The sequence below is a fragment of the Aegilops tauschii genome, chromosome 2 (genome assembly GCF_002575655.3).
Source record: "Aegilops tauschii subsp. strangulata cultivar AL8/78 chromosome 2, Aet v6.0, whole genome shotgun sequence".
Classification (NCBI taxonomy): Eukaryota; Viridiplantae; Streptophyta; class Magnoliopsida; order Poales; family Poaceae; genus Aegilops; species Aegilops tauschii.
In genome coordinates, this window is record NC_053036.3 from 93913295 (window position 1) to 93939565 (window position 26271).

The 26271-nt window shown below is 43.1% G+C and overlaps 1 protein-coding gene across 1 annotated transcript; it reads left to right on the forward strand.

Moving 5' to 3' along the window:
* The first annotated feature begins 1448 nt into the window (after positions 1 to 1448).
* On the forward strand, positions 1449 to 24272 carry LOC109733533 (uncharacterized). Its single transcript, XM_073508084.1, has 36 exons — positions 1449 to 1740; positions 2313 to 3040; positions 3114 to 3242; positions 3323 to 3408; positions 3990 to 4098; positions 4704 to 4799; positions 5685 to 5747; positions 5827 to 5886; positions 6993 to 7061; positions 7191 to 7272; positions 7380 to 7432; positions 7599 to 7661; positions 7740 to 8969; positions 9992 to 10984; positions 11075 to 11410; positions 11582 to 11840; positions 12159 to 12381; positions 13051 to 13450; positions 14564 to 14713; positions 14807 to 15028; positions 15110 to 15331; positions 15418 to 16068; positions 16391 to 16651; positions 16772 to 17128; positions 17877 to 18280; positions 18355 to 18784; positions 18939 to 20240; positions 20327 to 20587; positions 20664 to 20954; positions 21052 to 21495; positions 21729 to 22160; positions 22325 to 22603; positions 22724 to 23126; positions 23237 to 23385; positions 23553 to 23759; positions 23857 to 24272. The coding sequence occupies exons 1-36, from the start codon at positions 1677 to 1679 to the stop codon at positions 23974 to 23976; spliced, it is 11628 nt and encodes a 3875-aa protein (XP_073364185.1). The 5' UTR covers positions 1449 to 1676; the 3' UTR covers positions 23977 to 24272.
* Positions 24273 to 26271: the final 1999 nt, after the last annotated feature.

The window sequence follows — 26271 nt, forward strand, 5'->3', positions numbered from 1 at the left end:
AGGAACATGTATAAGTCATGAAGAAAGCAATAGCAACATACTAAACGATCGAGTGCTAAGCTAACGGAATGGGTCAAGTCAATCACATCATTCTCCTAATGATGTGATCCCGTTAATCAAATGACAACTCATGTCTATGGCTAGGAAACATAATCATCTTTGATCAACGAGCTAGTCAAGTAGAGGCATACTAGTGACACTCTGTTTGTCTATGTATTCACACAAGTATTATGTTTCCGGTTAATACAATTCTAGCATGAATAATAAACATTTATCATGATATAAGGAAATAAATAATAACTTTATTATTGCCTCTAGGGCATATTTCCTTCATGCGGCGCCACTCGTCAGCCTTCTCTTGACGACGACGTTCTCGGCGACCGCCTGCCGCCACTCGAGGGCTTCGAGCTCCTCGGCGTGGCGCCGACGCTCCTCCTCCTCGCGCACGCTCCGCTCGGCGTTGGCGGCGGCGACGGCGTCGAACTCTGCGACGTAGTCCTCGGGCCCGACGACTCCGCGGCGGCCGAGCGGAGCGGGCTCTTCGGGCTCCTCCACCGGCCGAGCGAACGGCGCCGGCGGCTCCGGCTCCTCCTCCTCGTCCGACCACTCCCTCTTCACGGGGAGGAAGCCTGCGGCGGCGGAGGAGGAGGATCCGGCGTACGAAGAACGCGCGGAGGAGAACGACGCGCGCCGACGGTCGTACTCCACCGTCTCGCGGCGGTCGAAGCTCGCCGGCGGCGAAAGCCCGCAATTGGTCCACTTCCGCGCACCGCGCTTCCTCGCCCCGTCGGACCGGACGCGCCGCTCGCGCTCCGGGTCCCTCTCACGGCCGGATCTGCTGCCGGAGCCGTGTCCGGAGCTCCACATTCGCCCCCACATGGGGCTGGAGGCGGGGCGGAGGGTCGCCGACGACGAGAAATTGGGAGAGGAGAAAGGGGAATCGGGTGGCTCGCGGCGGCGGGGGATAGGGTTTGGACCCGCAAAAGGGTCGCGGAACCGCATTTATAGTGCTCGGGGCGTGCGGTTTGCGGGCTGCGGCAAAAATTTTTGCGGGCCGGGCGAGTATGCGGGCTCTGTTCTAGCCACAAAATTGGCCCAAGCCCGCATACTCGCCGGAATTTTTGCGGGCCGGACGTTTTGCAGGGTCTGCTAGAGTTACTCTTACATGCTTCGGTAAAATGTTGAGACCGGCACCCTTGCACCCGCGAACCCGATCTAGATGAATACTAGACAAATGCAGAATGAGAGAACTGCAGAACTTCAGAGTTCCTTCTTTTGGAGGGGGCGTTGACCGGCTTCCTTCTTTCCGAAGCCACGAGCCCGACCGAACCAGCGGGACCGAACCCAAGCCAACCCACCCGAGCCCCAAACGCAAGACCACCCTTCCCTAATTAAAACCATCGCTCTCTCCCTTCGTCCCCATCTCTCTCCCCTCCCTCCCCCCTCCCTCAAACCCTCAGCTTGCCCGCGAGCGCGAGGTCAGCTCTGAAACGGGAGGCGCGACTCGCCCCGTGCCGGAAAGATCGAACGCGCATCCTCCTCCGCCGTTCCCCACCCTCCCCGCCCATCCGTCGGCGGCGGCGTCCCCCTCCGGGCGGCGCAGATCTCCAAAACCCTAAGCCCTGGCGCGGTAGGGTTTGTGGCCCGCGCGTCCTCCGAGCGGGGCTGGGGCCGCCATGGCGCCCATCAATAGCTCCAACATGGAGATGCACTCGCAGAAGCTCTTCGAGCCCGACCTACGTACGCCCCCGCGTTCCCCTCCCCCCATGCCCTGGTTATCTGTTTTTTTTTTTCGTATATGCGCCGGCCGCCGCGTCAATTTTGCAGCCGTGCTTGCGGGACGCGCTCGCTATTTCGCCCGGGTGCGGTGGATCGTCTGTAGTTTACCCGCCCATTGTTTCTTCGCTACCTTTTTTGTTTGTCTGCAGTTAGACTGTCGCTCTTGCAGTCCTGTTTACCTTACTGAATCTCCGCATTCCCCTTCTGTTGTATTAAGTCTGTATCTTCTTTACACGGTGTGGATTAATTAGAGGTATATTGCTCCCCAATGTACAATTTTGTAGTGTCAGGTTTCCGCTGCCTGGAACCGAACCATGTTTTTTTAATTAATCTAGCATGTAGTTCTCCATCGTAGAATTTTGTCAAACGGCCTGCTCTCCAGTTTCCTGTCGAAATTCACCATAAAGGAGTAAAGGACACTTTTTGTTCAATCCCAAGTTGCAAATTTTGAAAGCCATAATACTTTCACTGGAGTTGGTGACTCTTTTGGCTCAATGGTCCGATGCCTAATCATCCGTTTGACTATTTTGCAGCTGTGCAAGTCCGGCTGCAGCTCGTGATGGAAGTTCGGGACAGCCTGGAGATGACACATACTCCGGATTACCTCAACTTCCTTCGTTGCTACTTCAGGGCCTTCTCAGCCATCCTGAGCACCTACACCTCACCACAGGCCACCGAAAATGCTGAGCACAAGCTGCGCAATGTGGTGATCGAGATCCTCAACCGGCTTCCGCACAGTGAGGTGCTGCGACCCTTTGTGCAGGATCTTCTCAAGCTCTCTCTCCGTGTGCTAACACAGGACAATGAGGACAATGCCCTTCTTGCCATTAGAATCGTATTTGACCTTCTCCGCAACTTCCGCCCTACTGTTGAGGCGGAGGTCCAGCCATTTCTTGATTTTGTTGTTGCAATATACCGCAACTTCAAATTTACCGTCAAGCATTTCTTCGATAACCCCAATGCCAGTGCCAATGTCGTTCCTCCCGTGTCCAATCAGCATTTGGACCCCACTGCCGATGGCCCAGGCATGTTGGCAGTGCCAAGTGGTGGACAACTCAATCCAAGCGCACAGTCTTTCAAGATAGTTACCGAGAGCCCTCTTGTGGTGATGTTCCTCTTTCAGTTGTATGCTAAGCTGGTGCAGACAAATATCCCGTTCTTATTGCCACTCATGGTGGAAGCAATTGCTGAGAACGGGCCAGACAAGGTGCCGCCTCACCTGAAGACGCCCTTTGTTGAGTTAAAGGGTGCACAAGTCAAGGTAGGGCTTAGTTCACTATACTTCTGTTGCCTTGCCTGCGGAGTTCTTAACTGATTGATGGTTTGTGCTGCAGACATTGTCGTTCCTGACGTACCTGCTAAAAAGCAACGCAGATTATATAAAGCCATATGAGAACAGTATATGCAGCAGTATTGTGAAATTGCTTGTTACATGCCCCGCAGACTCAGTCTCCATAAGAAAGGTTACTATGCTTTGCAAACTCCCTTAGTTAGGTGCTGCATCATGCATTATTTTAAAACACTTCCATTTATGTAATTCCAGGAGCTGCTAGTTGGGCTGAAGCAAGTTCTCAACACTGAATACAGGCGTGGGCTGTTTCCCTTGATTGACACACTTCTTGATGAAAGGTACATAAACCATTTCACTTCTTGAATGCTCACTACCATATTTTGTTCCATGATTTTTAAATGCGGAGGCAAGATGGTTTACCATGCGGTGTGCTAGCTAGCTATTGATCTGATGTCATAACTCATGACCACCTGTTTCTTTCGCTGTTTCTTTCGAAGTTACATTTAGAGGGCTGAATATTTCTAGATATAGTCCAAATAAACAAGGTCACATAAACTCCTTTTCATTGAAGACAAGGATAATTCAAAGCAGTTGGAAACTAAGGAATTATAAAAAATCATCCCTCTCCTTGATTTGGATTGGTTTGAACTCCTCAATTTTAGTTTGTAGACAATCGCTGTAAAACTGTAAGCAGAGCAATACCATATCCACTGAGCTGTCAATGAGGCACTACGTGTTACGCTGACCTTATCCTTCTTTTCTTACGGTTGCTGTGTTATAACTCAACTGGGTACATGGTGATCTTATGCCATTTATGCCCTGTTATGGATATTGGAGCACTTGATTGCTTGCTTTTTTGCGTGTCATGCTTTATTCTTAGTTTCAGACAAGTTTTAACTCTTGATTGCTTGTCTTCCAGGGTTTTGGTTGGCACAGGGCGAGTTTGTATCGAGACATTAAGGCCGCTTGCTTATACCCTTCTTGCAGAGTTGGTGCATTATGTTCGAGGAGACCTTTCCCTTCCGCTGGTTGATCTTATTCTTTAACTCTAGCATGTCAATCTTGTTATGTTAAAATATTTATTTATTTCACAAGATCACAAATTTGGCACTGCTCAGTCAGAGGGTATGTCCGGCTTATGTCCAAAACATGCGTTACCTACTTTTTGGGTATGGCCTAATTTTTGGTCATTGTTTGGATGCTTACCAATATTTTGACATGCCTTGCTCCTTTGCCTATTTTAGTTTATTTTTCTTGCTGACATTGGCCAAATCATGGGCATGAGAAACCATGGCCAAAATTTTGGCCAGGTAGAATTTGGTTTGGTAGACTTGGGCTTAAAATCAAACACACCCATAATTTCTGCAGTTCCATAGATTTTAGAGGGAGAACACTATCTTATTTGCTCATTGTAAACACCATCAATATAAAGGCTTAGGCAGCTAGTTGTTTGATTGATTAGGTGCTTTGTCAGATGTTTCTTTTGCTAGCTGTAACACTGATACTGTAATTTTCCTTATTCAGCAAAGATTATGCAAGTATCTACGAGAGCAGACTTTTGCTTTGTTCTACTATATTCATGACCGAGTTTTGGGGATGTTTATACTAAAGCAGTAACTTCACTTTTGTGCAGTTGTCACGGATCATCTATTTGTTCTCTCGGAATATGCATGATTCTTCGTTAACTCTCGTAATTCATACGACGTCTGCCCGCCTAATGCTTAATCTGGTATGCTTACTATTCTTCCTTTCTTTAGTACAAAAAATGACATTTACCAAGGATTTCAAATCATATTGGCTGCTGGAGGCAGGCGTCAGTGGGCTTAATCAGGCCAGCTGGACTTAGGTGGGTGTTTGGAAGGAGTGGAAAGGAGGGGATAAGAGGGGGATAGGGGAGGAAGCGAGTGAAGTCACTGCCACCGTCACATCCGTTCCACGATAGCAGATCTTTAAAAAAATCCTTGAACATAGACCTTTAACTTGAGCTCGATCTCGATCTCGATCATGGCTTTGCTGGCCTATGATGATGATGATGTCAGGATACGATGGTTGCCTGCCAACGATCATCTCTATCATCGAGTCTCCTCTCTACCTATGGTTCTGTGTTCTGTGGCGGTGGCCTGCTGGGAGGGAAAATGCATACGTAAAAAATCAAGAGCTATCCCTAACATCGCCAGATGGTCCAAGCAATCACTCCTGCTACATTTTTGTGTTATTGCTTTTCCCATTCCTTTTTCTTTTCTCTTCTCTTCTCCAAATATGCTTATCCTATATTATGTACCTTACATTTTACATTAGGTAACCTTGGATGCTATGTCTCCTAACTTCCTACCAAAATGGTATATTTATTAAATAAAGTACTTGGTATCATTTATTGTTTGTATTTGCACTGTCTAACTCTCGCCGAAGATGACCCTATGCACTTAGTTGTCCTGGTGCCCTGGGGTCGCCGTGATTTTCCAGAGTGCCGAGATAATTCTAGTGATTTGTACATTACTTTTGTTGTTGAGTTTTTCCTTCTGTAATTCAATATTCATTCATAACCATAAAGCTAAACAGTAGTTTTAGTGAAAATAGCGTTTGTAAACCGCTAATTTTTCTGGTACCACTCTAGGTGGAGCCCATATATGAAAAAGGTGTTGACCAGCAAAGCATGGATGAAGCACGAGTATTGTTGGTAAGAATTGTTTGTTCATAATGTACACATGAAAGATTACTTTTTCTTTAACAAATACTCCTGATTGGCCAATTACCAGGGGCGCATATTGGATGCATTTGTTGGGAAATTTAGGACACTGAAGCGCACGATTCCTCAGGTATATGGAAACTTCAGAATCTTTCTTCAATCCATTGGCACATTATACACACATGGCCACATTGGTTAGATATTGCAATAATTCAAACTGCAGAACTACAGTACACAGCTATAAAACATAGGCAATATTTTCTAATGCTTCTATGTTCCAAAACAATGTGGCAGTTCTGCTCAGCTGAATCCCTGCAGGGTCTGTATGGAATGTAGTACGAGCTAGCTGTGTGAATTTCTAATGCAAATGTGTGTAGGATTGCGTTGGTAGTCTTGGTCCCTCTAATTTTTTGGTATGCATTTGTTCCATCCCATATCAACTGTCGCTCAAACGAATGTATCTAGCACTGAAATATGGGACGGCGGTTGCATAAGTATACGACTATATACACAACAGAAGATTCATATTATCAGTGTTTTTCAGTCTTATTCTAGCAGAAATCTACTATCCATTCGGAATTTCCAAGGCCAAAGTGCAGGCCTTGGTGTGTTGCAGTAAAGTAGCTAGCATAAGATCTCCCCCAACTATCCTTATGCCTTCCCCTGCTAGTTACCGGCATGATATATTCTCCCTGCCGTCATTGCCTATCCACACGATACGTTTCTGTTTGGCGGCATGCTTTACTTTGCCTGTTAAATATCCACAAAAGCAGGTGATGAGGTAGGAAAAGCATGGGGAATAATGTTGTTAGTACTCCTAATTGTTAAGGCCCAATCATCAACTGTAGGGTTGACCTAAGGGTCTGCTCACTCTGGCTAAGAAGATAAGGTTTCTTTTAAGTGTCATGTAGCTTTGTGTGATTGGCTGGGTGCCCTGTCTCTTTTGTATATACATGTTTTACATATTTCCATCTTGTCCTGCAACAGAACATATCAGTTCTTAAGATTTCTAGTATGAACAACAATGAAAGGTAGCTATCATTTACTTCAATTTCAGCTTCTTTATACATGAGAACTGAAAATGTAATGGTAGATTCATGTTGTGCTTACTAATATGCGTATCTCATGATCTACTTTTGAGCCATAGTACATAAATTGGCTTTCAAGCACCCATTATTACTGCGTCATTTCCATTTAGTGTTTTATATTATGTTACCTTTCTCTTGTTCTCTGTAGTTGCTTGAAGAAGTTGAGGAAGGGAAGGAACGTCCAAATTTGAGAATGAAGCTCGAAGTCCCATTGCAGGTGTGTTTTATGTGATGCAGCTGAATCTGACCAAGCACCATGAAACATAATTAGGGATCCATGCCTAAATCTGATACAGCTGCTGCTTTTTTGTTGTTGTTTATTAAACCATTTTGACATCTATTGCAGACTGTGTTGAATTTGCAACCACCCTTGGAATATACGAAGGAGGTTAATGATTACAAAAGTCTGATAAGGACACTCGTAATGGGTATGCATTTTGATATACAGTATTCACACCATTCAAAGTTTTTAAGCGATGACATGCATCTTGTGGCTACACGTCTGAACTATGAATTTTCATATTGAACACACCAGGAATGAAGACAATAATTTGGAGTATAACCCATGCTCATTGGCCACGCCCACAGGTATTATGGACTCTCTGAATTGCTAAATACTCCCTCCGTCCCAAAATGTAAGAAGTGTCAAAAATGGTCTTACATTTTGGGACGGAGGGAGTAGTAAATTTGTCCGCTTGTCACTTTCTTTGTGCTCTAGTCCTTGAGTTCTTATATCCTATCATGTGTTGTGCAGCAACAGAATCAGCAATCTGCTAATTTGTCAGTTCAACCCTTCAGGGGACTGCGGGAGGATGAGGTACATCACTCTGTCCGAGCCTTTTCTCCTCTTGGTTTGATTCGAGTTTTTGTAATAAATCTTGACCATCTATTCTAGGTGCGGAAGACTTCAGGTGTTCTAAAATCTGGTGTTCACTGTTTAGCTCTATTTAAGGAGAAAGATGAGGAGAGGGACATACTGCAATGTTTTTCACAAATGCTAGCTATAATGGAAGCTCGTGATATCATGGATATGTTTTCCTTCTGCATGCCGGACCTCTTTGATTGCATGATAACCAACAACCAGCTTTTACACATATTTTCTTCCCTTCTGCAAGCTCCAAAGGTTCTTCGGCCCTTCACAGATGTATTGATTAATTTCCTTGTTAGCTCGAAGCTTGATGCTCTGAAACAACCAGATTCACCTGCAGCAAAGCTTGTCTTGCAACTCTTTCGCTTCTTGTTTATTGCTGCCGCAAAGGCTCCAGAAAGCTGCGAACGCACTCTTCAGCCACATGTGCCAGTAATAATGGAAGTTTGCATGAAGAGTGCCACTGAAGTTGAGAAACCTCTTGGTTACATGCACCTTCTCCGTAGCATGTTCCGTGCATTGAACAGTGCTAAATTTGATTCGTTGATGCGTGATCTTATTCCATCTCTTCAACCTTGCCTCAATTTGTTACTCTCGATGCTTGACGGGCCAACAACTGCAGATATGCGGGACTTGATTCTGGAGCTTTGCCTGATATTACCTGCCCGTTTGAGTTCGTTGCTACCTCACATTCCTCGTTTGATGAAACCTCTTGTTCTTGCTCTGAAAGGGAATGATGATCTTGTGAGCTTAGCTCTTTGTACACTTGAATTTTGGATTGATAGCCTAAATCCTGATTTTCTGGAACCTAGCATGGCCAGTTTAATGTCTGAGGTCATTCTTGCTTTATGGTCTCACTTAAGGCCCCTTCCCTACAAATGGGGTACAAAGTCCTTGGAACTTTTAGGTAAGCTAGGCGGTCGAAACAGGCGATTTCTGAAGGAGCCCCTAGCACTTGAATGCAAAGAAAATCCGGAACATGGACTTCGTTTAGTTCTGACTTTTGAGCCTGCAACACCATTTTTAGTTCCTCTGGACAGATGCATACATTTTGCTGTTGGTGCTGTTATGCAAGGTAATGGTATGGAAGCTTTCTACAGGAAACAGGCTCTTCAGTTTATTCGAGTATGCTTGAACTCTTTGTTAAATTTGAGGGAAAATGTACCTGCGGAGGGTGTGAGCTCTGGCGTTCTTGGGCATCTGCTCATTTCTTCATTAGATCCCTCAAGGCGTCGCAACGATGCTTCAGATATGAAGGTTGGTATACTATTTAAGACTCCCCTCAAGACATCCTGTGTATACTATTGAGCACTAGCATTAAATATTGTTATGTACTCCCCCCTTTCTCCTTTTGATGTCCTTTAGAATGCATGAGTCTACATCTTAAAATTCTGACCCTAAGATGCACACAAGTATTTGGATCTACCATATGCCAATATTGTTGTGACACGTGTCATAAATGATACCCTCAGTTCATTATATTAAGGACTGGATCAGTATCGAGCACAAGTTAAAGAGAATGGGTTGAAGTGTTGTTTAATCAGACCTTTTTTCTCTTACGGAATATGATATCCTTATTTGTACATTCCCCATGGTTACCTGTTACCAAAGTTGCTAAAATGTATAGTCAGGTTTATTTTGACTTGGTGTTCATTTGGAGTTACTTGATATATCTTTGCAGATGATTGTTTGTTTGTGGAACTAACAGTTGGCTTTTATTTACCTGGTAACCTCTTTGTAAATGAAAGCCAATGTGGTACTACTCCCTCTATCCCATATTAATTGTCCCTCAAATGGTTGTATCTAGAAGTATTTCAATGCTAGATACATCCGTTTGAGCGACAATTAATATGGGAAGGAGGGACTACTAAACTAAAAGCCACTATTAATAATTATCATTTTGAATTAGTAATTTCTACTAAACTAACCATCTTCAGTCTTTGGATTATACTGGGCCTTTATCATTGCCAAGTTGGCACACGTGATTTTTGGGTTGCATGCAATATCTGCACTTCTGATTGTAGCTAACTGCAACTAGGTGTTTAATCAGGTGTCGTCACACTTGCAATTCTATGCATATAGATCTTTTAGATTCTTATTTGCAGATCTGTTGATCAGTTAGCCCTTAAGTTTTAGTGATCCATGTCCAAAGCAAAATGATTTCATAGATTAGTGGTAATTGATTCTGGACTTGGAACCATAGTTTTTTTCTTGGCCTCTGTGTTCTAGCAATCTTATTGTTTCGTACTGATGCTTCCCTTTATTTTATCTGTATTTAGGGAGATTTAGGTGTCAAGACAAAGACACAATTATTGGCAGAAAAATCTGTTTTCAAGGTTTTGCTTGTAGCTATCATCGCCGCTAAAGCTGATACCAGTCTTCAAGATGAGAAGGATGACTTTGTTGTTGATATATGCCGGCATTTTGCTATACTTTTCCATGTTGATTCGTCATCCTCCAATCAATCTGGATTTGGGCAGCCTATTGGTTCGTCCCTGTCATCTAGCATCACCATGGGGTCTAGACCAAGAAGCACCACATCATCTAATCTCCGGGAGTTGGACCCTTTAATATTTTTGGATGCATTAGTTGAAGTTCTATCTAGTGAAAACCGTCAACATGCAAAAGCTGCTCTATTTGCTTTGAATACTTTTGCTGAGACACTAATCTTTCTCGCACGGATGAAACACACTGGTGTGCTAAGAGGAGGCCCAAGCACTCCTATGCTCGTTTCTAGTCCATCTTTGAATCCAGTATATTCTCCTCCCCCGAGTGTGCGGGTTGCCGTGTTTGAGGAACTATTGCCCCGTTTATTGCACTGTTGTTATGGTAGCACGTGGCAAGCTCAGATGGGTGGTGTAATAGGCCTTGGAGCATTGGTTGGTAAAGTGTCTGTGGAAACCCTATGTATCTTTCAGGTCAGAGTTGTACGTGGACTTATATATGTTCTTAAGAGGCTTCCAGTGCATGCAAACAAAGAGCAGGAGGAGACAAACCATGTCCTAACACAAGTGTTACGGGTAGTAAACAACGCAGATGAAGCAAACAGTGAACCCCGCAGACAAAGTTTCCAGGGAGTTGTTGAGTTTCTTGCTTTCGAGCTGTTTAACCCCAATGCTTCAATTGTTGTGAGAAAGAATGTGCAGGCATGCTTATCACTGCTTGCAAGTAGGACTGGCAGTGAAGTCTCTGAATTGCTTGAGCCTTTGTATCTACCATTGCTTCAACCTCTGATTTCACGACCTCTGCGTTCAAAGAACGTTGAGCAACAGGTTTCCTTGGATTCCTAACCTTTTACTCACCCAGACTAAACTTTTGACAATATCAGTTGATAGATTTCTTTTCTTTTCTTTTTGTCACAGGTGGGTACTGTTACAGCCCTGAACTTCTGTCTAGCACTAAGACCACCTCTTCTGAAGTTGTCGCCTGAGCTCGTCAATTTTTTGCAAGAAGCACTGCAAATTGCGGAGGCTGATGAAACAGTATGGGTCACCAAGCTGATGAATGCCAAAATAGTCATGACATGGAATAAACTAAGAACTGCATGCATTGAACTGCTCTGTACTGCGATGGCTTGGGGAGATCTGAAAGCTCCAATTCACAGTGAATTGCGGGCAAAGATCATCTCAATGTTTTTCAAGTCTCTGACATGTAGGACAACTGAAATTGTCAATGTTGCCAAGGAGGGACTTCGTCAGGTAATGTTTATCTGCACTTATGTTTTGTTATATTGACACTTTGCGATGGAAATTAGAATATTTGCTAATTGTTACCCTTTTGTTTGTTAATCTCTGCTTTACTAATAACTATTTCAACATAAAAAAAAAGTTTTCCATGTGTTATGTTCTCACTTGTAATTGCATTTACAGGTTGTTCAGCAACAGAGGATGCCAAAAGATCTTTTACAGAGTAGCTTAAGGCCCATCTTAGTTAACTTAGCACAGACAAGGAGTCTCACCATGCCGTTACTCCAAGGATTGGCCCGTCTGCTTGAATTACTGTCAAATTGGTTCAATGTAACTTTGGGTGCAAAGTTATTGGATCACTTGAAAAAATGGCTGGAGCCAGAGAAGCTTGCCCAGAGTCAAAAATCTTGGAAAACTGGAGATGAACCAAAAATAGCTGCAGGTGACATATTTTGCTATTCATCATGTATTCTATTTCTCTCAAATAGGATATTGTGTGTGGGAAGGGATTACATGCCACTCTACATTTATAAACCAAGACTTCACTAACTTTGTTAGTTGTGACATATTTTACATGAACCTACTTAGACATAGATGATTATAATCTTCATTGGGAAATATATGATTCATTTAAAAATAGTGATCCAATGTGAAGCCATCCTTGTATTGTCTGGCAAAATCATGTTGTCCTCATTTCTAACTTTCTTTTGCTTGGTAGTTGTATATGGTCTTACGTAATGTTTTTTCTTTGCTTGGGCAGCTATGATTGAGCTTTTTCACCTTCTCCCCGCGGCAGCGAGCAAGTTCTTGGATGACCTTGTCACCTTGGTAATAGATTTGGAGAGCGCACTTCCTGAAGACCAATTTTATAGTGAAATCAACAGCCCTTACCGTGCTCCACTCTCCAAGTTTTTGAACCGCTATGCTGTGGAGGCTGTGGACTATTTTCTTGCTCGGTTAAGTCATCAGAAGTATTTCAGAAGGTAGACACTTTACCAGATCATGCGTTTATCGATGATGTATGAATAGTACTACTTTGTGCAATAATGGGAAGCTTCAAAAGCACAGTTTAGTACTGAATGCAGTTTGTGGTTATATGCTACTCCCTCCGTCCCATAATATAAGATGTTTTTTGACACTACACTAGAGTCAAAAAGCGTCTTACATTATGGGACGGAGGGAGTACTACTCTACCAAACTTGGGTAGATTATAGTTAACTTAAAGGACTTTTAGCTGGCTTAATCCAGAAGCGATTTTTTGGGTTATTATGGATTCATTTTTACACGTGTTTTCAAAACTGTACTTTACCACTGTACCTTCATAATCCAGAGGGAATTACTTTAGGCATTCTGCAAGTGCAATGCACATTTTTTGCAACACATCTCTGAAATTAGACACCGACCAGGTGATTGAAATAATAGGTTGGTAAAAAATAGCATCCCCAGAATCATTCTTCCATTAGATTGTCGTTATCTGCTGACATCTTATTTTCCCCTTCAAAGTTATATTGTGAGATATACATATGTGAACAGCCTTTGGTCCTGTGGCTTTATCCTCTTTGAAATGCACCTCTTGCTCCTATGATTAACATAGGGGTAATTATATTTATCACGTCCAAAAATTGATTAATTCTTCCTTTTTGAAAATACAGGTTTATGTACATAATCTGCTCTGATACTGGGGAATTACGGGATGAACTTGCGAAGTCACCTCAAAAGATACTTGCTAGTGCCTTTTCACAGTTTAACTCTCAGACTGAAGCAGGTGCTGCTCAACTACCATCTTCGGGACCTGGTAATCAGTTGTTGTCCTCGGTAAAGGATGAAGGAGCTGGAGCCACAACCAATAGTTTTACTGTCCAATCTTCATCAAACATGGTTATTGGTTCAGATAGTTATTTCAATGGATTAGAACTTATCTCGACCCTTGTGAAATTGATGCCCGAGTGGCTCCGTGACAACAGGGATGTCTTCGACACATTGTTGCTTGCTTGGAAATCACCTGCAAGAATTGCTCGCCTGCAGAATGAGCAGGAATTAAGTTTACCCCAGGTAGGTGTTTTCTCTTTCCACTTACTCCTGATGCCTTTATACACTGGTCATGTACAACATCTTTGATATTTTGACCGCTGCCTTTCCTGTTTTAACCTTTCTTAATTTTCTGTTTTGTGCATTACTTATATTTCATTTCCTGCATTTTGCTTTGCTTGTGTCAGCTTTCTGTGTATCAGACCATATTTGGCTATCAAGTTGGACTCTTTTTTCGATTTTTTTTTTGTTTTCAGATGTTCGTTACTTCAGTTTTGGCCTCTCTTTTTGCAACATCAATTTATGGCACAAGAAAAAAAATCTGTCGGACTCTAAAGGTTTTAATAACGCTTCAAACTTCTGGCAATTTTTGTGCTCCACAGATCCTTCTGAAATTCTACTTTAGTACCCTACCAGTGGCGCAGTTTGACAATCCTAACTTCCTAAGCAATTAGTACTATCACATGGATATTTTTTTCTGGTTTCTGCATTATCTGAATACTCTGCTGCACTGCAGAAATCCATTTTGGCTCTAGGGAGCACATGCTCCTGCGTGCCAAAAATGGATTTTACAAATGTCATTTTTTTTTTGAAAAAAAAAGATGTGTTCATTGTCGCGCCCAAATGGTACGTGCAAATTTCCAGGGGAAAAACTTAAGCATTTTGACCTGTGAAAGAAAAAACAAGTTGAACGCCAAATGTTACACGTATTTTTGTTTTTTTCACCGACGAAGCACTGCTATCCCATATGGCATGAAAATTGTCAAGCACACTTGCTACACTAATATGAACATCTACAAAAAAATTCAGAATTTTTGAAATTTATTTACTATTTATTTTGATTTTACTGTTCATTAGGGAGCATATGCTCCCCAGAGCCAAAAAATCGCGCACTGAGCTTATTCACTCCGATGCACATACTTCCTCTTGCACTGAGTGCTTATTCACTCCTATGCACATACTTGCTCATAATTGAAGTTTGGTACTTGAGTTCCTGTTGCAAGACAAAATTTACTCTTTTGCAACTTATTAATGCTGTGGTAAATATTGTGAGTTACTTTGATCCCTTAGCATATTGCAGATTTCCACATTCTATCCAGATCTTGTTTTTTTTAAATATATTTGCTTTCTGACCAGGTGATGGAAAGCAAACGGCTCATAAAATGCTTCCTGAATTACTTAAGGCACGATCGTACTGAAGTTAGTGCACTCTTTGATATGCTATCAATATTCTTGTACCGAAGCCGAATAGATTATAGCTTTCTGAAGGAATTTTATGTCATAGAGGTAACCCCATTTCTTGTTTCTAATTCGTGCAAGTTGTTCGCTTGTATTTTCTGAGTGCTTACCATTTCTTACACATTTACATGTTGCATTTAGGTTGCTGAAGGATATGCTCCAAATTTGAAGAAAACTATTCTGACTCACTTTCTGAACATATTCCAACTAAAACAGTATGGGCAAGATCATTTGGTTGTTGCTATGCAGATACTCATTCTTCCAATGCTAGCTCATTCTTTCCAAAACGGACAAAGTTGGGAAGTTGTTGATCCTTCTATAGTTAAAATTATTGTTGACAAGCTTCTTGATCCTCCGGAAGAGGTGAACTATAGTCCACTCCTTAATACATGCCTGGTCTTTTTCTCTTCATGAGGGTAATGGGATTTTTTTTCATGTGTCTAGGTCAGTGCTGAATATGACGAGCCTTTAAGAATAGAACTCCTTCAGCTTGCCACATTACTTCTGAAGTATCTTCAGAATGACCTTGTTCACCATCGAAAGGAACTCATAAAGTTTGGCTGGAACCATCTTAAACGTGAAGACAATTCCAGCAAACAGTGGGCCTTTGTGAACGTGTGCCATTTCTTAGAGGCATATCAAGCCCCTGAAAAGATAATTCTACAGGTAGGTTAACATAAATTTCTCCTGTAACAACTGTGCATTGTTACCAGCTTATCCAGCAAGCCAGTCTGACCTGTTATATTGCCCAGGTTTTTATTGCTCTATTACGGACATGCCAACCAGAAAATAAGTTGCTAGTGAAGCAAGCTCTTGATATCCTTATGCCTGCTCTGCCTAGAAGACTCCCTCCTGGGGATACTCGCATGCCAATATGGATCAGATACACGAAGAAAATCCTTGTGGAGGAAGGCCATTCTATTCCCAACATGATTCACATATTCCAGCTAATTGTTCGCCATGCAGAACTGTTCTATAGTTGCAGAGCACATTTTGTTCCCCAGATGGTTAACTCTCTTAGCCGTCTTGGATTACCATACAACACAACTGCTGAAAACCGACGTCTTGCAATCGAACTTGCTGGATTGGTAGTGGCGTGGGAGAGACAGAGGCAGAGTGAAATGAAAGTTGTGCAGGAAAGTGAGAGCCAGAATCAGATCGTTGATATGCTTAGCCCTACTGTTATTGGTGGTGATCCAAAACGCTCTTCAGATGTTCCCATGTTTGCTGATGATCTGAGTAAGAGGGTAAAGGTTGAGCCAGGCTTACAACCTCTTCCTGTGATGTCACCTGGTGGGGCATCCATACCTAATATTGAAACACCAGGATCTTCTGGGCAACCGGATGAGGAATATAAACCCAATGCTGCAATGGAAGAGATGATTATTACTTTCCTTATAAGGGTAATTATCTTTTTTAGTTTTACGCCTTTTGTTTTAAATAACACACTGCATCAGTAGATTGTGTGCGTTAAAATAATATTTTTCTTTCAAAATACATGCATGTTTCTAAGGTATACCTCTTGTTTTGTGGTGTTGTATACTTGCGGCGTATATCACAACTTGATAACCTGTGCTTTCTCCCCTTAAGGGGAGCTGTGGATTAGCTGGCTCATTGCTCTTTTGTCATATAGCACTCTCCTAAACAATCAGCATGTCCACGTCGCATTTTATATTTGGTTTGAAGTAGTGGATACTCATATAAATTCATTGATTTGGAGAATAGGTGTCACTGGTGATTGAACCCAAGGAAAAAGAATCTAGTTCAATGTACAAGCAAGCTCTTGATTTGCTGACACAAGCTTTGGAAGTCTGGCCCAATGCCAATGTTAAATTCAATTATCTCGAGAAGCTGCTTGGGAATCTGACACCCTCCCAGTCAAAGGACCCTGCAACGGCGCTTGCACAGGGTCTTGATGTTATGAACAAAGTCCTGGAAAAACAACCCCGCCTCTTCATTCGGAATAACATCAATCATATTTCTCAAGTAAGTTACTCCAGAATTATGTCTCCTCTCTTGACAAGGTCTTCCTTAGATTCCTATTTTTGAGGGGGTCTACACAGATGTTTCTAATCTTTGATATGTTCTGTGAACTCTTGTGCTTAGATACTGGAACCTTGCTTCAATAACAAAATGCTGGATGCTGGAAAGTCCCTTTGTTCCTTGCTAAAGATGGTATTCAGCGCTTTTCCACTTGAAGCGGCTACGACACCGCAGGATATAAAAATGTTGTATCAAAGGGTTCAAGATCTCATTCAGAAGCATCTTGCTGCTGTGACAACTCCACAGATAACACTCGAAGCTAGCAATGCTAACTCTATAATAAGCTTTGCACTGTTCGTCCTCAATGCACTTGCAGAAGTACAAAAGAATTTCATTGATCCATTTATTGTGCTGCTTCTTCGTGTCCTGCAACGTCTTGCACGGGATATGGGATCTTCTGCTGGCAACCATGCCCGACAAGTATGTTGACTTAATTTTGTTATGTTTTTTAACTTACCTTAATGCACTAATACGCTAACATATTTTGGTGCAAGCAATCTGCATTTTTGATCTCTTATCCTTGGATCTCACTTATCTTTTACTTGTATGGCTGTAGCAAACCTTATTATTGATTAATTATATTTGGTGAACTGAATAAACAGTGACATCAAGATAACTTATCCAGGGTGAAACACAGGTCACTTTAAATTAGTTGTCCAGCAAACTTTGTCGCATCGTGTACCCATGTACTACCTCCGTCCGGGTTTATTGCCCCCCTTAGTATTTTGTGCCCAATTTTGACCGTAGATTTGACTAACAGAAACAAAATATACGTTGTATGTCACAAAGCGCACGTTGTATGTCACAAAGCGCACGTTGTATGTCACAAAGTTTGACCCAAAAATACAAGGGGGAGTAAGAAACCCAGGCGGAGCTTAGTACATGATTGACTAGTTGTCACTCTACCCTTAAATGTCAACGCTATAGTCCGTTTCAGTCTCAGCTTCCACTTTGTCCCTTAGTTTTCTTTTGGTTATTTTTTTCCTATGACCTACAACTTTTTACGTCAGAATTAGAATTAGGATTACCCATTTAATGACCAAACCTGCTATTTGTTATTATTGTTTAACTATGTTGTATGGTTCCTATTCCATGCACAATTTTTCTGATAAGACTCAGTGAACACTTGCTTGATTCACCTTGGCAATTGACATTGCAATACTTTTAGGGACAGAGGCCTGAAATGGATTCAGCAGTTAGCTCGCGCCCTACTGTGGATTCTACTGTCATATGCAACATGAAGACTGTCCTAAAGCTCATAAGTGAGAGGGTGATGGGCTCTTCTGAGTACAGACGAAATATGGGACAAATACTTCAAACACTTCTTTCAGAGAGAGGCACTGATTCCAGTGTTCTTCTATGCATACTAGACATGATAAAAGCTTGGATTGAGGATGACTACAGACTTGTTTCATCAGCTGGCTCTGTTAGTTCTCTTAACCCAAAAGATATAGTAACTTATCTTCAGAAGTTATCAGTGGTTGACAGGAAAAGTTTCTCCTCATCCGCACAAGAAGAATGGGATGCAAAGTATCTGCAGCTTCTTTATTCACTTTGTGGTGATTCTACCAAGTAAGAACATCTCTATGCAGCAAGTTTTTATTAGTAGTTTTTGGTTTCTATTTGATATTTATTTGTTTGTGCAGATATCCATTGGCTTCCAGGCAAGAGTATTTTCATAAGGTTGAGAGACAATACATGCTTGGATTTAGGGCTAAAGATCCAGAAATGAGGAAGCGGTTCTTCAGGCTTTACCATGACTACGTGGGAAAGACGTTATTTGCTAGATTGCAATTTATAATACAGACTCAGGACTGGGAAGCAGTGAGTGATGTTTTCTGGTTGAAGCAAGGCTTGGATCTCATTTTAGCTATATTAGTTGAAAATGAACCAATTTCTCTTGCCTCAAATTCTGCTCGACTTACCCCGCTTACGATAGTGGGTCCAGTTCCAGATCGCATTATCATGCCACAGCAGGTTCCTGACGCTCATGAAAGCTTGGATGGCACTTCCCTGTCATTTGATTCTCTTACGACGAGGCATTCTCAGTTCTTAAATGAAGCAAGCAAGCTTGTGGTAAATACCATTCTAAACTTTCATAGAGGCAGGCTAATCTGGATGGGGCTATATTTTTATTTAACCCTTTTGCCAGTTTCGCTTGCAAGAAATCTTTGTCTTGAATGTAATCCATGTTAAGAACTAATTCCTTTGTTATCTGTAATTTATGCAGGTGGCAGATGTCATGGCTCCATTGAAAGAACTTGCTTTTGCTGATCCCAATGTTGCGTATCATTTGTGGGTTCTTGTCTTCCCAATTGTTTGGGTTACTTTACAGAAAGATGAACAAGTTGCGCTAGCCAAGCCAATAATTGCACTTCTCTCAAAAGACTACCATAAGAGGCAGCAGGGATGCAGGCCTAATGTAGCCCAAGCACTTCTTGAAGGTCTTCATTTGAGCCACCCTCAACCACGCATGCCGAGCGAGCTTATCAAATATATTGGAAAAACTTGCAATGCCTGGCACACTTCAATCGCATTACTTGAGAGTCACATGCTGCTTATGAATGAGGCTAAATGCTCCGAGTCACTGGCCGAGTTATACAGGCTTCTGAATGAAGATGACATGAGGTATGGATTATGGAAGAGAAGATCAATCACTGCAGAAACTAGAGCTGGGCTATCACTTGTCCAGCATGGATATTGGCAGCAGGCGCAAACCCTCTTTTACCAGGCAATGATCAAAGCAACTCAGGGCACATACAATAATACTGTCCCAAAAGCTGAAATGTGTCTGTGGGAAGAACAGTGGTTGTCTTGTGCAACTCAGTTAGGCCAGTGGGAAGTATTGGCTGATTTTGGAAAAGGTGTGGAGAATTATGAGATTCTTTTGGATTGCCTCTGGAAGGCGCCTGACTGGACATATATGAAGGAGCATGTAATTCCGAAAGCTCAAGTAGAAGAGACACCAAAGTTACGTCTGATTCAAGCATTTTTCACTCTTCATGACAAAGGTACTAATGGTGTTGGAGAAGCTGAGAACCTCGTTAGCAAAGGTGTTGAACTCGCACTAGAACAGTGGTGGCAGTTGCCTGAGATGTCTGTGCAGTCCCGAATGCCTCTGCTGCAGCAGTTTCAGCAGTTGGTTGAAGTGAAAGAATCCTCTAAAATACTTCTTGACATTGCAAATGGGAATAAACCAGCTTCGGGGAACTCCGGTGCCAGTTCAAATCACCAGAATTCATTTGCTGATCTCAAGGATATCCTTGAGACATGGAGACTTAGGACTCCTAATGATTGGGACAATACGACTATTTGGTATGACCTGCTCCAATGGAGGAATGAAATGTACAATTCGGTAATAGATGCGTTCAAGGATTTTGGCCAAACAAATCCTCAACTTCATCATCTTGGTTACCGAGACAAGGCTTGGAATGTGAACAAGCTTGCTCACATCACTCGCAAGCATGGTCTTCCTGATGTTTGTGTTACTATACTTGATAAGATGTATGGGCATGCTACAATGGAAGTCCAGGTGACTGTCTCTACCATTAAAAATTTGTATTACTGCACACTCATCCAATGTCTATTTTACTAGTTTGCGTTCTGATCTGCTTGCAGGAAGCATTTGTGAAGATATGCGAACAAGCTAAGGCATACTTAGATATGAAAGGCGAACTAGTCAGTGGTCTTAACTTGATCAATAATACCAATTTGGAATTTTTCCCTGTGAAAAATAAAGCAGAAATATTTCGTCTGAAAGGCGACTTCATGTTGAAAATGAATGACTGCGAGAATGCAAATGTTGCGTATTCAAATGCAATCACCCTTTTTAAGCATTTGCCAAAAGGGTGGATTAGCTGGGGAAATTATTGTGACATGGTATGGCTATGATCCTCTTTGTTAACAATGCCCGTCCAGATTTATTGAGTAATTATGATTGTTTGCCTTTATGCAGATTTTCAAAGAAACACAAGAAGAGGTTTGGCTTGAGTATGCCGCAAGTTGTTTTTTCCAAGGCGTTAAATATGGAGTTTCGAACTCAAGGAGCCATCTAGCTCGAATTCTCTATCTTCTCAGCTTTGATACGCAAAATGAACCAGTCGGAAGGGCTTTAGATAAATATCTTGAGCAGCTGCCCCATTGGGTTTGGCTTTCTTGGATCCCCCAATTGTTGCTATCATTACAGAGAAATGAAGCTCAACACTGCAAATTGGTTTTGCTGAAGATAGCTCAAGTTTATCCACAGGTAAAATCAATGCTTTAACTTTCTTGTTATTGAACTTCTTGGACTAAAAAAATGCATATTCTTGCCTCTGGATGACATCTGAAAGTTGTTCATGCAGGCCTTGTATTATTGGCTTCGTACATACTTGATGGAGCGGCGTGATGTTGCTACTAAAACTGAAATGGGAAGAAATATGTTGGCTCAGCAGCGTATGCAACAAGCCATGTTGGCAAACAATGCTGCAAATAACAGCAGTGCGGGTGGTAATTTGACTTCTGACAACCAGGTTCATCAGGCCGCCCAGTCAGGTGGTGCTACAGGTTCTCATGAGGGGGGCAACCTCCAAGGACAAGAGGTGGACAGATCTACGGTTGAAGGTGGTACAAGTACCAGTCATGATCAAGGTCAACAGAGCTCAACAGGTGCAGAGGGTTCACAAAATGCACTAAGACGTAACAATGGACTTGGTTGGGTCACTTCCGCAGCAAGTGCCTTTGATGCTGCAAAGGATATCATGGAAGCTCTTAGGAGCAAGCATACCAATCTAGCCAACGAACTTGAGGTAAGAACTAATGTACATATCTCAAAAGCGTGGTAGAGGTGATATATTATTTCTAAACCACCAACTGCTCTATAATTGTAGAGTAAATAGTTTTAGGCTGTTTGCACATTTTTAAGGAAATTTGTTAAACAATGGCACCCTTTAAAATCGGCAGAAAGCTGTGATGCTTATGTACAATATAGTTCGTCTATAATGAAGGTTTATAATATAATGTTATTTCATGCTTGTTTCAGCTTTTACTGTCTGAAATTGGATCAAGATTTGTTACTCTTCCTGAGGAAAGACTTCTTGCTGTGGTTAATGCACTGCTTCATCGCTGCTACAAGTATCCAACTGCAACCACAGGCGAGGTTCCGCAATCTCTCAAGAAGGAGCTTTCTGGTGTGTGCAGGGCTTGCTTTTCACAAGATGCTGTTAACAAACATGTTGATTTTGTCAAGGAGTACAAGCAAGATTTTGAGCGTGACCTTGACCCAGATAGTGCTACTACATTTCCATCAACCCTTGCTGAACTTACTGAGAGATTGAAGCACTGGAAGAATATTCTGCAGAGTAATGTTGAGGACAGATTTCCTGCTGTATTAAAGCTAGAGGAAGAAAGTAAAGTACTTAGGGATTTTCATGTTGTTGACGTAGAACTCCCGGGGCAGTATTTTACAGATCAGGTCGGTCCTTATTCTTTTGAACTATTTCACTCATGATCGGTGTCAGATGAAGATAATGCTCCACATTCTTTTGAAAGTTTTATGCTACCCACCAGTTCTTGACTGTGTACTACTCGCCACACTGGTTATTGTTTGTATTATCTCACTTTGCATTTCTTTTGCAGGAGGTTGCACCTGACCACACTGTCAAGTTGGACAGAGTTGGACCTGATATACCAATTGTCCGGAGACATGGTAGTAGCTTTCGGCGCCTGACACTTATTGGTTCTGATGGTTCACAGCGCCATTTTATTGTTCAGACATCATTGACTCCGAATGCTCGGAGTGATGAAAGAATGCTGCAGCTTTTCCGTGTGCTAAACAAAATGTTTGACAAACACAAGGAGTCTAGACGTCGCCATCTTGCTATCCATACCCCGATAATTATTCCTGTTTGGTCTCAGGTGAACTAACCCCCTGGTTCTGCCCTATTCTTTACCTGATAATAGTCTGTTATCCTGAACTTTTAGGTTCAAGGTAGTATGTAATGAACATGTCTTGACATTGCAATTTTTATTATTCAGGTTCGGATGGTAGAGGATGATTTGATGTACAGCACTTTCCTTGAGGTTTATGAAATCAACTGTGCACGGCATAACAGAGAAGCTGATTCACCTATAACAATTTTTAAAGAGCAGCTAAATCAAGCCATCTCAGGGCAGGTTTCTCCTGAACAAGTGGTGGAACTGCGTTTGCAAGCATACAATGAAATTACTAAAAGTATTGTAAATGATAATATCTTCTCCCAGTACATGCACAAGATTCTGCCAACTGGCAACCACCTTTGGACTTTCAAGAAACAGTTTGCAATCCAAGTGGCTCTGTCCTGCTTCATGTCATACATGTTGCAGATTGGTGGCAGGGCTCCTAATAAAATTCTGTTTGCGAAAAATACCGGGAAGATCTTCCAGACTGACTTCCATCCAGGTATTCTTCTTGATGATCATTAATCCTTCTTTTTGAGGGTCAATAATCAATCTATGTAAATATGGCATGTGGAACTTGATGATCACTCACATTTGATTTTTTTTTTGCAGCTTATGATCCAAATGGATTGATCGAGTTCAGTGAGCTAGTTCCATTTAGGCTGACACGCAACATGCAAGCTTTCTTCTCAAATTTTGGCGTTGAAGGTCTCATCGTTTCTGCCATGTGTTCTGCTGCCCAGTCTGTGGTTTCACCTAAAGTGAGTATTTCCACCCAGCATAGGTGATTCTTGTAGGATATATTCTCTAAGACTAAGATAGGATCTTATCTTGGTACCGATTCTGCTTGAAGATTCATTATAGGGTGCATCTATTTAGTTTTATTGCATGCGCCACATGTTGAAATTGCTGCTATTATGATTTTCAGCAAACCCAACACATATGGCATCATTTGGCTATGTTTTTCCGCGACGAGCTGTTATCTTGGTCATGGAGAAGGCCGCTTGGCATTCCGTCTGTTCCAGTTGCCGCTGGAATGATCAATCCATTGGATTTCCAGCAAAAGGTTATACACAATGTGGATCACGTCATCAACCGTATCAAATCCATATCACCACATTATCTTGCTGATGAGGTATGCAGTTTCTTGAAGATGATGTTTGCGTGGCGCTTGATCTTTTGCAGATAGCATTTAAGTTGTGCGATCTCTGACCATTCTCTTGATTTTTCAGGAGGAGAGCACAACAGAACCGCCCCAGTCTGTCCAAAGAGGCGTTACAGAACTGGTGGAATCGGCGCTATCTTCGAGGAACCTGTGCATGATGGATCCGACGTGGCACCCGTGGTTCTGAGGGATGCGAATCACATTTTGTAGACTAATGAGCAAGTAGTGTCTCCCTAGTTAATATCTCCTGTGAATATAACCTTATGTAGCAGAACGGGTCCGCTAGCTTGTATCGTGTTCGTGTAGATAAAGTAGGAAGCTGGGGTTGCAGCTCTGTTTTCCTGCCGGTATTGACATAGTCTGATTTTGTTGGTTTAGCTGGGCAGCATGAATGAACCAACGGTAACATGTCCAATTTCGAAACCGAGACATGACTCCTAGAGAATGAGATTCAACAAATAATTGTTGTGACTTTCGTCATAATTGTGGCAGACGAATCCTGTCTCTTGGATGTTGCACCATGTATTTTCTTTCTTGAAGACTGCCTTTAAAAACTTGCGCTGTGCTCCCTTCGCCCGCGTTTGATCCTTTCGTTTTGAGAGAAAGTTTGACCATTCATACATGTAACATATAAAATATAACTATATGTCACAAAGGTGGATGGCTTGCACGCGGTGTCCCGGCTGGGCGGTTCATGATGGGTGGAGGTTGCACCCGGGGTCACCGTCATTGGGCGGGGTCTGTACGCCCAGTAGCGCCCTGTTGCATGCTGCTCCGCGTGTGATCCGCCTATCGGCGTATAATCTGTACTAGATGACCCTGGGCCGCCTTATATTGCCCCCCCCCCCCCCCCCCCTTCTTCACGCCTGCCTCTTGCACGTTGCCGTGCTCCACGCCAAGGCGCCTTTGACCAGTGCTGCACGCCAAGGCGCCTTTGACCAGCCCCGGTCGTCGGTCACGCCACCAGCGTGGCACCGGCCTGACGCGCCACATTGTAAAGCGTCACACCTATTAGAATATCTGAATTGCTTGTAATGGCCAGAACCGTCATCTCAGTACATCCACGTTCCAGCTCAGATGTTCTTATGTAAGGATGAAACGCCTAAGTGGTGGGCGTCTGCTTATGAATATGAATACGTCAACCAATATGGTGTGTCCAGTCCATGACGCCTTCCTTTTTTGCGTCTGGACGTTGTAAGTACGCCCTTGTGTATGGTGTGGCATAACACCACCACCCTCGCCTTTTAACTTGACGTTATAGTGCCATGAACCGCCCATGAACTTGGCATGTTAGGCTGTTTATGATGCCGCCTTAGAGTTAGGCATGTCATGTCAGATAGGCTGGTCATGCCACATGCTGTCGGGTGATGTGTCCTTTTTAGGACTCCTTTGAATTTGTCCATTTGAGCTCCGCTCGGCCCACCCACCTCCCCCTCGAAACCAAGTCATCCCCTCCATAGAGCCACACTCGCGGTTCACCCAACCTCGTCGGCTTCTCCGGGTGTTCCCCACGGAAGCGGCGGCCCATTGGGAGCTTGCTGCCGGCGGCAGGCCCCTCTTCTCTTAAGGCCCAGAGAGACATGAGCACACACGAGTTTAGAGATTTGACAGGCGCTGACCTAGCAGTTGTGACGGAGGAAGATATGTATGATACGGAGGAAGTGGCGGTGCCAAGGCCTCAGACATTGGAAGAAGAGAAGATAAATCCAAGGTCCAAGCCTTTAATATATCCAGGGCTGGTGTTCAGCTCAATGCTAGACATGAAGATATGGCCGCAGGAGTATGCAGTGCGACACTATCAGCCTTACATAGTCCGGAAGTCAGACAAAAAAAGCGATCCGTGGTGTGGTGTGAGAACAGGGAGCAAGGCTGTCCCTGGAAGGTGTGTGCCAGGAAGCGCAACCCGGACGTTCGATGAAAGATCGTTAGCTGCGTAGGATCGCACAAATGCGGGAGAGACCGCATAGAAGGTCATCACCGGCAGCTGACGTCCAGCTTCATCCGCCAGCGTTTGAAACATGCCATCGCCAAGCAGCCGACGCAGTCCGCGTCATAGCTTCAGGATTACATAAGCATGATATTTGAGTACAATGTCAACTATGGAAAGGCCTGGAGGGCTAAGCAGCTGGCTCTAAAGATGGTATACGGTGACTGGGAGGAGTCGTACGGTCTGCTCCTGAAACAACTTCAGGCGATGAAAGCCCGCAATCCAAGAATGGTGTACGAGGTGGAGGGATACCCAGACAAGACCCCGGAGGTGTGGGACATGAGATGTTTAGGAGGTCATTCTGGGCCTTCGGGGCGTCCATAGAGGCGTACCGTCACTGCAAGCCAGTTCTTTCTGTTGACCGAACATTTCTGTCCGGCAAGGTCCGAGGCGTGCTTCTGGTGACACCGACGCTCTGTCAACAGAAACGTTCAGTGCTTTCTGACGCCGACAATCAGCTCGTGCCCCTTGCTTTCGGTCTCGTCAAACGGGAAG

What these genes read in the sequence shown, in the direction of transcription:
- LOC109733533 (XM_073508084.1), top strand. Translation starts at nt 1,677, where the DNA reads ATGGCGCCCATCAATAGCTCCAACATGGAGATGCACTCGCAGAAGCTC. An exon ending in GATAAGGACACTCGTAATGG is followed by an intron (nt 7,273 to 7,379) that starts GTATGCATTTTG and finishes TGAACACACCAG; the next exon opens with GAATGAAGACAATAATTTGG. An exon ending in ATGAAGCAAGCAAGCTTGTG is followed by an intron (nt 18,785 to 18,938) that starts GTAAATACCATT and finishes TAATTTATGCAG; the next exon opens with GTGGCAGATGTCATGGCTCC.